The 15179-nt window shown below is 43.4% G+C and overlaps 1 protein-coding gene across 1 annotated transcript in view; it reads left to right on the forward strand.

Annotated features, from left to right (window-relative positions):
- The window catches only part of LOC145394132 (uncharacterized), a 244527-nt gene that overhangs the window by 188214 nt on the left and 41134 nt on the right, over positions 1–15179 (forward strand). Inside the window, exon 14 of the mRNA XM_080268112.1 lies at positions 4431–4611. Coding sequence (XP_080124238.1) covers positions 4431–4611 — 181 coding nt within the window. The remainder of the gene's footprint in view (positions 1–4430; positions 4612–15179) is intronic.

Here is a 15179-nt window from a genome sequence, read left to right on the forward strand (position 1 = left end):
CGATCTCGGATAGTACTCTCACTGATAATGTAATGTACTATAGCAGGTCACGGGTATACTTGTACTGGAATACGTGTTTGGTAACTGAGAAGCACGTTGTTTGTTTTCAGTTGTTTAAATGTACAATACTTCTCACTGTTATTCGTCGCAGATTAAATGGCGTCCCCCTGAGAGAAAGGTACAATGCGTTATCTAGCATGGAAATACAAGGTAAGTGAGAAGTGTTCAGTGTTGTTTTACAGTAAATACGCGAAAAAAACATCACGAAGAAATAGATTTGAATGTGACAAATGTAGCTCAGAGACGCAAGGTACATCCGGAAAAGAGCGAATTCCGGCTCCCAAAGTTTGCTCTAGAAAATGGTGAGATGGATAAGGGATTACTTTTTTTTTTTTTTTTTTTTTTAACGTACGATAAATTCACTGTCTTGCGGTGTTATGGGACAGTTTGATAAGAGATCTAAATCTTGTGTTTTCACTGTGTACTAATTGACGAGATATCTGTGCGTATTCGTTTGGCTGCTTGTCATGTTATCGTCATTTTACTGCGCGAGAAATCTTATATAGTGCGTTGTGTTGTTAATAATAAGACCATTTTTGTGGCATGTTTGTGGGCTTATGGATACGCGCACAGACAAAGCAGAGCAACAAATTACTTCCTGGTTTAAGCGACCTCTCAGTATTTTTTTCTGACTTTAATCATTTACTAAATGTTCCTCTCCTATTATATCATTCTGCTCCTGCTTCTTCCATGTCATGCGTAACAAATGGATACTAAGCCTTCCGAGTGCTTTTACTCCATCCCTTCATTTCCATCTTGTTTCTCCTCCTTCTCCCTCACTGTGTTTGTAGCGGTTCTGCATAATTTAAATTCTATATTTCCCTTTCGCCAGTTCACATAATATTATGTCCACATCACATTACTTCACTCGCGTTAGTCGGGTAATTTCATAATTCTGCGTCTGTTTCCAGTATCCACTAATCTATTAAATTTCACTGTATTATATATATATATATATATATATATATATATATATATATATATATATATATATATATATATACTGGCGCATTGCAAGTGGGTTAAGTCGTAACGAGATTCTGCACTAAGTCTTGGCAGTGGAAACAAGTCCTGGGGCTGGGAGGCAAGAGGGCGAGATGAGGCCAAGTTGTGTGTGTGTAAGTTAAGAAGTTGGCCAGTAAAGAGGCGGTTATCAAGCAGCGGGGGCAGCTGGTGGGGTGAGCCGGGCCTGGCCTGGTCTCGCAAATATACTGCGGCAGGTCAAGAGTCGGTCTCAAGTGTTATCTGCAATATTTCTTGCTAACTCCCTGCTACCTGTCCGGCCGGCAGATGAATGTCGCATTACCCGCCCGCCTGGGAGCCGTATGCCTATAATATCTTCAGCATATAATAACCCAAATGAAAAGGGAAGAAAATGTTTGACTAGGCAGAAAATATGAGGTTGGTAAAGAGGTGTACACAGGCTTGGATATCCTGCTGCCTCGTCCACTTCCTCGCAACTGACTTGTTGTAAAGAAGGGTTTTGTGACTCAGTTTTTAACTTGTTGTAAAGAAGGGTTTTCTGACTCTGTTTTTAATTCCACATTTCTCAAAGCATTACATCCTTCCGTTCTTCAGATTAATATCGACTGATTTGAAACGTGGTGAACTTGGCCATATTGTTATTATTATTATTATTATTATTATTATTATTATTAGTAGTAGTAGTAGTAGTAGTAGTAGTAGTAGTAGTAGCAGCAGCAGTAGTAGTAATATCACCATAATCATCATCCCCACACAACGGCCTCCCTTCCTCTTCCCTTCCCTTTCTCTCACAGCTTCTCTTCCCTTTCCTTCCCCACACAATACACTGTTAGGACTCCATATTATAATTACAAATCATAATAGATAAATAGATAAATAGATAGATAGAGAGACAGATAGAAGCAGGAAGTCAGATGATGAGAAGGTATTGTGTCTGCGAGAATCGAGCAATGCTAAACATGCTTACACACTCTTAACTCAAGGAATGCTTTATAGGCACACGACATCGCCTCGTGACCATACACACACATACACACATACTCACACACAGGCTTCTAGAACTTTCCAACCACAGTGAACACACGTGACACGACTCCTGCTACACCAGAATTTAGGAAAGAGAGCTCAGAAGAGAGGCCATAGAATCGGCAGGTAGTGGTGAGAAAGGCTTAGCAACTTGGAAGAGAGAGAGAGAGAGAGAGAGAGAGACAGGGAGATAGCTAGCGGGACTCTACTTTATACTTCGCTCTGTGTGAGAGACTTGTTAATATTTCCAAGACAAATAAAAAAAGTCCCATACTATTCTTTACCTCTCCTGTCATTGCATGACAAATGGGAAAGAAGATTATCTACTTACAAAGCTACTCAAGTATAGCAACCGCTCGTCCACAAGTCTAATATATATAACTTCTCTACAAGTAACTACAAAGTCTTATATGACAACACTACCCTACCGTTCTCCACACAGTACCCTTCCTTCCCTTCAATCCCGTCCCTTCCACACACACACACACACACACACACATCACTTCCTGCCCTTCCTCGCACACCTTCACTTCTTCAATTCCCTTCCCTTCACAACATCAGTTCCATTTCCTTCCCTTCCTTACACAACACCATTCCCTTCCTTTCCTGTTATTCTTTCCTTTCTCTTCCTTTCCCATTCCTTCCCTTCGCTTTCTATTATTCCTTCCCGTTCCTGTCCTTCCCTTCCCCACCCAATACTCTTCTTCTTCCTTCCCTTCCCATCCTTTCATGACACTTTTCCCTTCCCTTCCCTTCCCTTCTCATACCCTCTTCACACACCTTCCGCTCCCTTTCTCACACAACACCCTTTCCTTCTTCCTATCCTTCCCTTCCCTTTCTGCCGCATTTTCTCCTTCTATCCCTCCCTTCCCTTCACTTCTTTTCCCTTCCTCTTCCTCGTACCCCTTCCCTGCCCTTCCCTTCCTCTTCCTCGTACCCCTTCCCTTCCCTTCCTCTTCCTCGTACTCCTTCCCTTCCCTTCCCTTCCTCTTCCTCGTACCCTTCCCTTCCCTTCCCTTCATGTCCCACTTCCCTTGCACACAGTCTTGAATAATTGAGCTGCCATCATCTTCCCTCTCCCTCTCTCTCCCTTTCTCGGATTACTCTCCTCGTTAGTCTTTACTCCATTTTAGAAGCCCTAATTTTATCCCTTCACTGTGGGAGCCAGAGTCGCTAAATTGAAAGACGCTAGAAGATCGCTACGTCCAAGGAAAAAAAAATCCAGAAAAAAACCGCTACATTGCCTGGAAAACATCGCTAATAAATGGAAGAAATCTGAAGTCTCTCGCTAGATGTCAAAGCCTTCGGTAAACATCAATTTTTTTTTCTTAATCTAGTACCGCTAAACTGGCAACCCTGTACGGAGGATTTTTTTTTTTTTTTGCAGTATTTACCCCCTGCTTCCGGTGACGTCATTTCCTGTTTTATTCTCGGTTCCGCCAGACGATTTTCTTCTGTTCTGGGGATTTTTTTTTTGAGTCCTTATTCCCGTCGGATAAAAAAGCTCCCTAGCATCTCTTCCTTAGCGATTTATTCTTGGATAAGGCTGCTTAATATCCTTTTGAATTTTATTTATGGTGAGTGTAGTGGTGTTGGAATGATTTAAATGAAGCAGAAGATGAGAGGAAGGAGTGATAAGCAAAATAAATTGCTTAGGAAGAGGTGTTAGTAGAAAAATAAGCTCCAGGAAACGAAAAAAGAAAAAAAAACTTACGACATCGCCCTGAAAGAGTTAGAGATATCGTATAGTAGTAGTAGTAGTAGTAGTAGTAGTAGTAGTAGTAGTAGCAGTAGTAGTAGTAGTAGTAGTAGTAGTAGTAGTAGTAGTAGTAGTAGTAGTAGTAGTAGTAGTAGTAGTTTCAAACCAAGTCTCATCTGAAACGTGAACCCAGTGGACTGCAGGCTCAAGTTGCCCTCGTCCTGCCGTTCACCATCCTCCTTTCGTTGGGATGGAGGGGGGACTGGGGTACGTCTTTATAACAGGGCAGCTCCACCACTCGGTCATATCAGTGCCACCTCGTGAAGGCGTCCCTCTCCAGCATCAATAATATTCAATAATTCTCTCTAATCACAAAAAAATATCCTCAGCTACACTCCCTACCTCCTAGCCAGATGTATTTGGAGAAAGGGACATTTTTTTATTTTTCTTGTAAATTGACGGTACTTACTGCCACACACACACACACACACACACACACACACACACACACACACACACACAACACACACATACACCAAAAACCACCCTAGTCTAACAATCACCTTCAATCCATTTTATGTCTTACTTTCTCTTCATCATCCCCCCTCCTCTCTCTCTCTCTCTCTCTCTCTCTCATCCCCTCACCTGTTCTCCCCGCCAGGTGTACTTCGAGAACCGCACCCTCTTCGCCAACGTCACCTCTCCTTGGCCCAACTTCAACGTGAGCAGACTGGACGCAGGCACGAGTTACCAGATCAAGGTATACGTGAGCCATGGACCCGTCACCTCGCAGCCTGTCGTGGTCTCTGCCTACACTTCCAGGACTTCCAGGACGCCGCAAGGTCAGTAGATTACGCTCGGAATACGTGGGTGTGAGGGTAGGTATTAGAGATGAGCGGGGGAGCAAATTACGCAGGGAAATGGTGGGATCGAGAGTACTGAGATGGAAAGTACTGGGATGGGAAGTAGTGAGATGGGGAGTACTGGGATGGGAAGTAGTGAGATGGGAAGTACTGGGATGGGAAGTACTGGGATGGGAAGTACTGGGATGGGAAGTACTGGGATGGGAAGTACTGGGATGGGAAGTACTAGGGTGGGGAGTACTGAGATGGATGTACTGGGATGGGAAGTACTAGAATGGGGAGTACTGGGAGGAGTGGTACTGGGATGGAATGTACAAGGCGTGGGGTAGTACTGGAACTGGGAACTAAAGGATTACTTATATAACCGAATGGAAGTGTACAAAGTGAAAGAAATTTAGCTGTCAAGAAATTTAGCTGACAACAGTTCGTCCATTTCAACTTGGCAGAAATTTTCGTCTTTTTGAGTCTTATTTCTCGTAGCTCTATGGCCTTACATCCTTTCTATGGCACGTCTTCGTGACCAGCACCATATTTTAGTGCTAATTACTTGCACAGGTCATTTAGGCAGAGTACAGGTGAGCAAAGTGTAGTGTAGTTTGAGTACTGCCACTTAAGATGTTCGTGAAAGAGGGGTTGTAGACGCAGGTAAATATTTCGACGCAATCAGGTGTATTTAGGTTGTCATATATCTTTAAAAACACACTGAAAGAAGAAGAAGAAGTAGACCAAGACCAAGGCAAAAGTTTGGAGAATACATGAGAAACACACACACACACACACACACACACACACACACACACACACACACACACACACACACACTTGGCCATTTGTACATTTCCTCCTTTCCTGCTGCTGAGGAATATATACATATGTTCGGTCCACCACACCCAGACCCGCCTAACAAAGCTGCTCCCCTTCCCTCTCTCTCACACTGTTTGCTGTGTCTGTATGGCTGTCTGACGCCCTAAAATACACACCCCGACAAACACACACACACACACACACACACACACACACACACACACACACACACACACACACACACACACACACACACACACACACACACACACACACAACCTTCTATTTACCCAACAAATACTCGTCTGTGACCTGGAACACAACGTATGACGCAAACACATAACCCTAGCCCTCCACATCTCCTCCTCCTCCACCTCTACCCCTCCATATCTCTCCCCCTCCACATCTCTCCTCCTCCATCTCTACCCCTCCACCGTCTACCTTTCCACTTCCCACCCTTCAATTCCGTGGTACCCCTCTCTCTACAACTCCACACTTTTCCTCCACCCATACCTCTCTATTTTTCTTCCTCCACCCACTACCATCACCCTCTCCTTTCTAACCAACCACTCACACCCATTCCACTCTTTCTCTCCATTTCAAGCTTTTCCACTCCTCCCTATCCTTACCCTCTCCTCCCTTCCTCTCACTTCACTATCCATAAACTCCTCTCCTTCATCTGACTCTCCCGTCCTTATGTCTCTCCCTATTGAGGCTCTCCAGCACTCTCCACTTCATCACTCACTTCTTCTACCTCTCCACTCCTTACCTCTCCCTGTTTCTTTGTCTCCTCTTTCAAAGCCTCCACTTAGCCTACCCGATCTGTCTCCCTGTCTTTCCATTCTTAATTTCTTCCCCACTCCTTACCCCTTCACTTCCTCATCCACCTCTTCTTACTCATGCATTACGTATCTTTTCTGCATCTCTGTCCTTCCATTCTAAACTTTTCCCAAACTCCCTACCTTCCCTCCTTAGCCCTTTATCATTTCCCTGACCCCCTACACCTTTCCTTAATCATCTTTCTTTTCAATTCATGTCTGTCCACTACTCCTTCTCCACCTCCTTCGTCTCTCCATTCTAACCCTCTCCTACGCTCCCTATCTCTCCATTCCTCATCCATTTTCCTTTCTTAGATTCTCTACCACTTTGAACCCACCACTGCATGTTCTATTTCTTTCGCTCTCTTGAAAGCTTCCCTCTCCTCACTCCTCCTCTCGTCCCTCCCAACCCACCCTATCACTTCCCTACCCCTACCACATTTCATCCCTTTCCCTCCTCCTCCCTACCCACCCTGCCACCTCTCTTCCCCCTACCCCCTCTCACCTCATCCCTCCCACCTATATTGTCACCTCCCTACCCCACTCCCCCATCCTCTCACCTCCTTACCTCCCTTACTCCCTGTCGCACCCCAGCACAGCATCAGAGCAGAGGAAGTTTTGGTCCTGTTTACTAACCTGATGCTCCTCAAGTGCTGGGATCACTGGGGGTCGCGTCCAACTTATGCGTGGCCGTGACCCGCATCAGAAACGACTCTTAGCGTGGATGGGACCCCTCTCTCAGACGGGCCAGGGGAGGTGGGTGGGTGTGGATATAGCTTGATCTGATAGACTGGAAGACAAAAATACCCGTTAGACTGATAGCGAAAATGGTATTGCATGTGTAAGAATGAATAGTACGTGAAAGATTATTAATTAAAGCCCTCATTCACTCCTTCAAAACAGGGAATCATTTGTAAGTTGGAAATCGAGTGAAAGTAGCAAAACAAAATTAAAAGACTCCATACCTTAAATCACTAAGGGAAAAAATCGAATCCTTAATTTTCGACGGTCATTTCTGGAAAAACTATGGTTATTAGGTGTGATCAGCTTACATCTCACATTCCAGAGTGCAGTTAGCAACGGCAAAGAATGGCCATCCACATTCTACCATCGTCACAAGATTCAAAACTTATAATTAGATTTTGGGGAACTTTTCTTACCTTTCAACCCCATAAAATTAATGACGTAATGTATATTTAATTTTTGCTGACACCATTAGTTTATTTTTTTTATTTTTTTTTTTTTAAAGAGATATACTATTTGGTTTGTAAGGGTTAGACACAACCTTCATTAATCCCCTCATTGCTAAACATCTCCCCTGTAATAATAATAATAATAATATTCAAAATGATAAAAAAAAATAATAATAATAATAATATAATCAACAATGATGATGATGATTATGATGATAATGATACGTAGCAAGATTTTAAAAAAGCCTCGGGCAAAAAGGTGAAGGTAAATGACCACCTGTTCTTTAATTATACCGCCCGCCTTTACAAGGCGGAGCGATGATGTTTTTGCCCTCCCCGTGTGTGTGTGTGTGTGTGTGTGTGTGTGTGTGTGTGTGTGTGTGTGTGTGTGTGTGTGTGTGTGTGTGTGTGTGTGTGTGTGTTCCCATTATATCCCATGAAGAGCTTCAGCTATCAACATGAAACCTTCATGGTATCAAGATAATGGCCAAAATTTTGGAAGCGTTCGAAAGTACTGCAGGCAGTCGGGGTCAAGGTCAAGGTCACCAAAATGGCTGCCAAAGGTCAACTAGTTTTTATCGTCCACCTTTAGCACCATTATATCTCATGTGGCTTAAGCTATCAACATGAAACCTTCAGGGTATCAAGATATGGCCAAAATCTTGGACTTGGCCAACAGCATATTCTGGCGGGCGATTAGCATTCGGCTCCCTAATGCTTTTCTTTCAGTAATAGAATGAAACTGGTGGAAGAAAAAAAAAACGTGAAGAAACGAAGTAGGGAAGTGAACGAGGTGTAGGGACAAGGTAGGGAAGTCAACGAAGTGGAGGAACAGAGCAAGGAAGTGAAGGAGGTGGAAGGACAAGGTAGGGAAGTGTGTGAGGGAGGATGATGGGTCGTGAGAGGCGGGGTCGTCACTGTTTTAACCCATTCTCTGACCTTGGTATCCATGTACGACCATCTAAGCAATTTCTGTTGATATCCATTTAGCAAGCTTCGTGGGGAAAAAAAAAAAAAAAACAGGAAGCAGATGGGAGGGAGCAATCATGTCTGCAGGCTGTCTAAAGAGCCCCTCAGCTCTCTCTCTCTCTCTCTCTCTCTCTCTCTCAGCCAGTGCACCAATAGCTTCCCCATATATAGCAATCTAGTGGTAGTTTTTGGTATAGCTCAACTTAGTGAAATCAATCTTTTTTTTTTTTTTTAAATTCAATTTTTGCGACCCCGAACATGAGGATAGGAACCGTCAAGCATGGGGAAAGGAGGTGCCTGGAATGGGGATAGGGGCTGTAGGGGTTGCATGGGAGGGGCTGGAATGGGGATAGCGGCTGTAGGGGCTGTATGGGAGGGGCTGGAATGGGGATAGAGGCTGTGTATGGGGAGAGGAATTACTATGCATGGGCCACCTGATCCACCTGATTAGTTGCAATTGTGGCCTTATATGGTAACAGATTTTAGTGGTGAACCGAAATGTGGAAAGTTATTATGCAACATTTCTAGAATTATTAGTGTTTCATGCTTAGTCTGAACAGTTATGCATTGTTATTCAAAGGTCGTCAACCCAACCAGACAACTAGCTAGGAAAAGAAAACTGACTGTAGGTAGATACGCAGAAAGGCAATGAAAGGAATGGGCTTTAAAATATAGTTATGGAGGAGAAGAGTTTGATAGATAGAAAGGCGATGGGACAGAACGAGAAGAGATGGATAGATAGACAGGTGAAGGACAGAACGGGACAAAAAGCACAGAGAACTCCAGCTACGCACACAGTTACAGGAATATCGACAAACTCAATGGAAATAGAAGGGGAATGTCTGATAAACACCCACGGCATCATGGGCTCAAAGCGGGGTCATGCAGCAGAGAAGTGAGAAGAGTTGCCTTTTCCTTTCAGAGCTTGGTTGAAAAAAAGAAAAATAAACACAAGCACATAAACCAAAAGCAAAAAACAGCACTTGGCGAAACTGGGGTATAAACAGGCCTGGTGAGACGCAGCAATGGTCGCCTCTCTCGTAAAATCCTCGTGACTGCCTCGCCCGAATGCGCCCAGGTCTCCTTCGCTCAAAGCCTGATGCTGCGCGAGAATGATGAGTTGTGACGATTTTGGCGAGAGAGAGAGAGAGAGAGAGAGAGAGAGAGAGAGAGAATCCTGTGTTCATGTCTATAAGTCTGAATGTCCGTCTGATACTGACCTTGATGCATTACGCACAAACGATATCAACAAATTCCAGAAGCAAATATAGTAAATGATCCTCTGAAGCCCGTTAAGTAAAAAAGAAATAAAATCCAAAAACCATCTCAATCGCGGTAGTTCGGCCAGACTGGAAAAACTACCATCTCAAATTGCCCTCTAGCTGTGTTTTTAAAAGTGCCATCCCTTATGAAAAGACGATGGGAAATTTCAGTGCTCTTAATATCAGAGATCCATTGGTCAGGAACTGTGGAAAATGTCACGGCAAAGCAGACCAAAGGGTACCCAGAAAAGTAGTGTTTTTCTTTCATTTGGGGCTACTTTTGTTATTCTTAGGGGCTTGGTCAAAGGTCATTCACTTATTATCTATCTGTCTATCTATCTATACTGAGAAAGACAGACAGGCATACAGATAGACAGCCAAAGTGAGAGAGAACCGAGAAGCGGGGTGGAAAGTGAGGGATAACGACGGGGAATAAATATAAGTAGGCGCACACGCACTATCGGGTAAAACATTAAGCTGGTGGGACTAATGAACACAGATCCCCGTGCTTCTTTTTCCGCCCCGCGCCACAAACAATGGGACCTGCCAGCGGGGATGAGGAATGAGGCAGGGAATGAAACAGTTCAGTCAAGCAGAAGAGCAAGACACACAGCTCTCACCCCGCCTCAACACCTCCAGTATCCCTCCCCCACTCCCCTCCGTCTTTCTCACTCTCCCCCCCCCACACTCATTGCCTCCCCGACTCCCCCCTGCCACTCTCTCTCCTCCCCCTCTTTCTTCCTTCCTCCTGTTTCTCTCTGTCTCCCCCCTCCCCGTCTCTGTTTCTCTCTCCCACCCTGCTCTCCCCTTTCCTGTCTCCCTCCCCTTCCCGCTCTTTAGCTCTCATTCGGCTTCCTCTCCCCCCTCCTCTCTCTCTCTCTCTCTCTCTCTCTCTCTCTCTCTCTCTCTCTCTCTCTCTCTCCGCTGTCTCGTTCTGCTTTTCTCAGTCTTCTTTCACATCTCACATTTTGCTTTCCCTCTCTTCTCCGCTTCCATTTTTATTCATTCTTTTTCAAGCTTGATTCACTAACCTTTCTCTGACGTCACATTCATCATTCTCCTACCACATCGGTACATCAATCAATTCAACCCAAGGACGTCTGTTATCTCTGATATCTCTAGACGATTTTATTCAGCTTTGGATTGGCTCTTCGAACTGGTGGGGTTGGATAAAGACTTCACTATTCCTTATTGCACTTCTTTTCCAGATTTTTTCTTATTATATTTCTCAACCCTGCTTAATTTTCGTTGATCTACACAGCAAGCTTCCTCTCAGTTCATCCTTGTTTTTTATTGTACTCTTTCGTCGGCCTGTCTTTCATTCGCCTCTTAAAGTTTCCTCTCACTTTTCACCCTTCTTCAGTTTGCTCCGCGTCACTTTCCTGGCATCTCGTCACACCGTCATTTTTCCGTTCATGCTTCACTCTCCAGCCCCTTCATTGTCCCGAAACTTTTCTCCTATTTCTCGATGTCCTCGTCTCCTTATCTCACTCACTCCTCTTTTCTCACTTCTTTACCTCTCCTCGTTTAATCTCCTCTTCTCTCTTTTCCCTCTGTCTTTATTTCTTACCTTTTTTCCCACCTTTCTCTTTTCTTATCTCACAACACAGACAATAACTTTTTTCCCTTATCCTTTTCAATTTCTCTTCTGTCATCTTCCTTCTCATCGTTCCCACCCTTTTTTTACTTCTCCCTTTCTCTGCTTCCTCAGTTTCCAGCCTATTAAACTCTCTCCGCCTCCTCGTCTTTCAACCTCCTCACCCTCTTCCTTCTCCTCCTCCTCCTCGTCTTCATACCACTACTATTACTACTACTACTACTACTTCTCCGGCACCTTTTTTATCTTTTCCAATCCTCCGCGTCACACCTCACGCCCCTTATGCCATCTGGTCCTTCCTCATTTTTCAATCCTTCTTTTCTGTCTCTCAGCCTCCTCCTTTCCCTCTAATCTCCGTCATTTTCCTTCTCTTCAATTCTTCCGCCTCATTTACGTCACACTCCGTACTCCACTCTCGTATTTTCAAACCTTCTTTTCCTCCTTTCTCCCAATTTCTTCAACTTTCTTCTCTTCCTCTGCTTGTCTGTCTTCATTCTTTTCATCTTTCTCTAGATTATTTTACACCTCACGTTCCCTACTCCACTTTCTCATTTTTCCAGCTTCTTCACACCCTCCCTTCTTCTCGTCTCTCATCCTTATCATCTTCTTCATCCTCTCTTTGTGTATCAACTTTCCTGTCATCATTCCCCAGCCTCATTTCTTCACATCTTACATCCTCATTTCATTTTCTCACTTAGAACTCCCTCCACCTCCTCCTCTCCTCAGTTTCCTCTTACTTTCCCTCTCCTTTTCCGTCATCCTTCTTCTCATTTTTACCACGCCTCTTTTGCTTCATATATCCTGCTCTTCTTCCATTTTTCCACTCTCTCCACTTCCTCTTCTCTCTTTCTTCCTCCTCACACTTCTCCATCATCATTATCTTTTATTTTCGTTCATGATTTCACACCTGGATTTTATTACCTAATTTTCCCCTCCTTTTTAAACTTTCTTCCTCCTACTCGTCTCTCAACCTCCTCAACTTCCTCTCACCAACCTTCATCTTCCTTTCCCTCTCCATTTTCACACTCCCGCATCATCATTCATCTCATCTTTCTTCCGCCTCTTTTACGTCACACCTAGTACTCCACTTTTCATTTTTCCCCGCCTCCTCATACCATCGTCTCTTCTACATATCTTCCTTTTCATCATTTTTCCTCTCATCTTTTCCCTGCCTTTTGTTCACTCCAAACTCTCCATTTCCTCATTTTCTTTGCCTTTGCATTTCTTCTTTACCTTCCAGTCGCTTAACATCATCATCATCATCATCACCCAATCCCTCTGTTTCTCTGTCATCATTCCTCTCATTTTTTTCCCTTCTCATTCTCGTAACACCTTTACATTATTTCCTCATTTCCTCACCACCTTCTCATCTCTCCTCCATCTTCTCCTCCTCTCTCTCTCCCTCCTCCTCCCCTTCTCCTTCCCCTTCATCTCATCCTCTCTCCATCTTCATTTTTTCACATCTTCCACCCAATACTTCATTTCCTCATTTTTCTCGCCTTTCCAGACCCTATGTTTTTCATCATCTTTCTCTCACTTCGTCGTCATCATTTCTTTCATTTTCTTTTCCGTCTTTAACTTTCATCAAGCTCCTTCATCTCCTCGTTTTCCTCAACGTGTATAAATCCTGTCCTTCCTTCTCTTCTCTCATCATTCTCAGGCTCCTCTTTTCGCCGACTTTCTTCCTCTTCCACCTCTCACCAGTTTTCTTCCTCTCCCTCTTCTACCTTTTCACATGCTTCCTTGTCATCGTTCATTTCATCTTTCTCCTCCTTCAACTCCCATTTCACACCCAGCACGCTAGTCACTCATTTCTTTCACCCTTGCTTTTCCCTTCAAGCTTCTCATCTCTCACCTTCATCTCCTTCCGCTTATTATACTCATCTCCCTCTACGCCGACATCAGTTCCCTCATCTTCCTCTCACTTCCTTTACCTTACTCCCATTACCTCTCTCTCTCTCTCTCTCTCTCTCTCTCTCTCTCTTTTTGGGAAAATCTTCTTTCCTCTTACACAGCCCAGCCTTTGGCGTTCCCCCTCCATCCGTTTCCCCTTCACCACCTCACTGCATTTCTCCTTTTCTTGACTTTCCGCCACTCTGCCGCAGTTTCTCTCCTCCCCCCCCTCACTTCTCTCTCTCTCTCTCTCTCTCTCTCTCTCACACACACACACACACACACACACACACACACACACACACACATCCTCGCCACCACCTTCTATCTTCCACCTAACGAAGTCAGAGAAGGGTACTGTTCTGTCCGACAAGGAGAGCATGCTTTCACCCCTGCTTGCTTGTTTGTTAGTTTGTGTGTCTGTTAGCAGGATTACTTAAAACCTAAAAGAGATATTTGGACCATATTTGGTGGGTAGATAGTCCGTGTCCCAGGGAACAATCGATTAACTCTTGGGACCGATTCGGATCGTGTTACAGATTCTGGATCCGGAAAACATTTTTGGTGAAACCCTAATCAATGATGAGAAAACCTAACCCGTTATGGACAGTGGTTTGGAAATTACGTTGCCCATGTCGGAGAGATGCGCTCCACTGAGTGCCCCTCTGGTTAACACTGAGATCAAGAACAACAGGTGGCAAAGAGAATTCGTTTAAAGGAAAGAATTTGTGAAGAATGTGGTGAAGAGGCTGACTGTGTGGGAGAAATAAAAATCCTCTCAGGTGGTTCAGCCATGTGGAATTAAGGAAAAAGAGACTAAGAGAATGTAAGGAATCGTTGCGGTTGAAGGAGGAGAGGGGGGTCGAGAACGAGGTGGAGAGATAAGATGTGGGGGTATGTAAAGGAAGATGGTGTGTCATGTGAAGACTGATCGTTACTGAGTAGGGATAAAAACACCTGGGGATCTGTTTGTCAAGCTCACACAACACAAAATTTAACATCAGGCAACAGGTAAGTTATAAAAAAAAAAAACAGTTTATATATATATAGTTTTCTATAATTTCGGGACACCTCATTAACTGCACCTACCCTACCTCCAAAAAATTAGCTACTGCGTGTTTTAACTACGTGTTTTTCTACGTTTTTTTACTGTTTTTATTACGTGTTTTTATTCGTGTTTTTCCTGACTAAGCGGATTACACACCCACGTGAATACTCTACAGTACACAGGAATCTAACATAAACATTTTTAGATGTTGAAGGATTTCCTGACGCGGCCCTGTCCGTAAGTCACTCCCAATGTTTTTTTTTTCGGATGAGCGATATGTTACTCCGGGGGACTTTATCAAAACTTCACATTACTCCCAGATGATCCAGCCTCTATGTAGCATTTTTCTGTACTTCTCTTAATATTTAGCATTTAAACATATCCAGAATCTTTAAGGAGTCTATATAAATGGTACTTAGACACATGGCAGAGTTTTTTGTTATAAATAAGTTGTTGTTGAAAAAGGGATGTTCTGTGATGCATATTTTCCAGACCTACCGCCCTGCAGTCTGTCCTTAATAAAGCTACTGAACTCCAGAATTTTATATACAGTTCTCCTATATTTACAATCCCCGCGGCCCTTCTTTCACGTACCGAGCACAACAGATTCAGGTCATTGTTTCGTTCTTTACTCTTTTCAAAACTCCAAAGTAAACATGATCTTGAGGGAGTGTTTTTGTTGCTGCTAATTTTTCACAATCTATATTTGTCTAGTACTTAATACATGTTTATATTATGGTTACTTAATATCTCCTCTTTGAGTGTGTATATATATATATATATATATATATATAAATATATATATATATATATATATATATATATATATATATATATATATATATATATATATATATATATATATTTATATATATATATATGTGTGTGTGTGTGTGTGTGTGTGTGAGAGAGAGAGAGAGAGAGAGAGAGAGAGAGAGAGAGAGAGAGAGACTGCTTGAAAGC

Source organism: Coenobita brevimanus, chromosome 26 (assembly GCF_032717465.1).
Source record: "Coenobita brevimanus isolate Jiangsu-jjx chromosome 26, ASM3271746v2, whole genome shotgun sequence".
Taxonomy (NCBI): domain Eukaryota; kingdom Metazoa; phylum Arthropoda; class Malacostraca; order Decapoda; family Coenobitidae; genus Coenobita; species Coenobita brevimanus.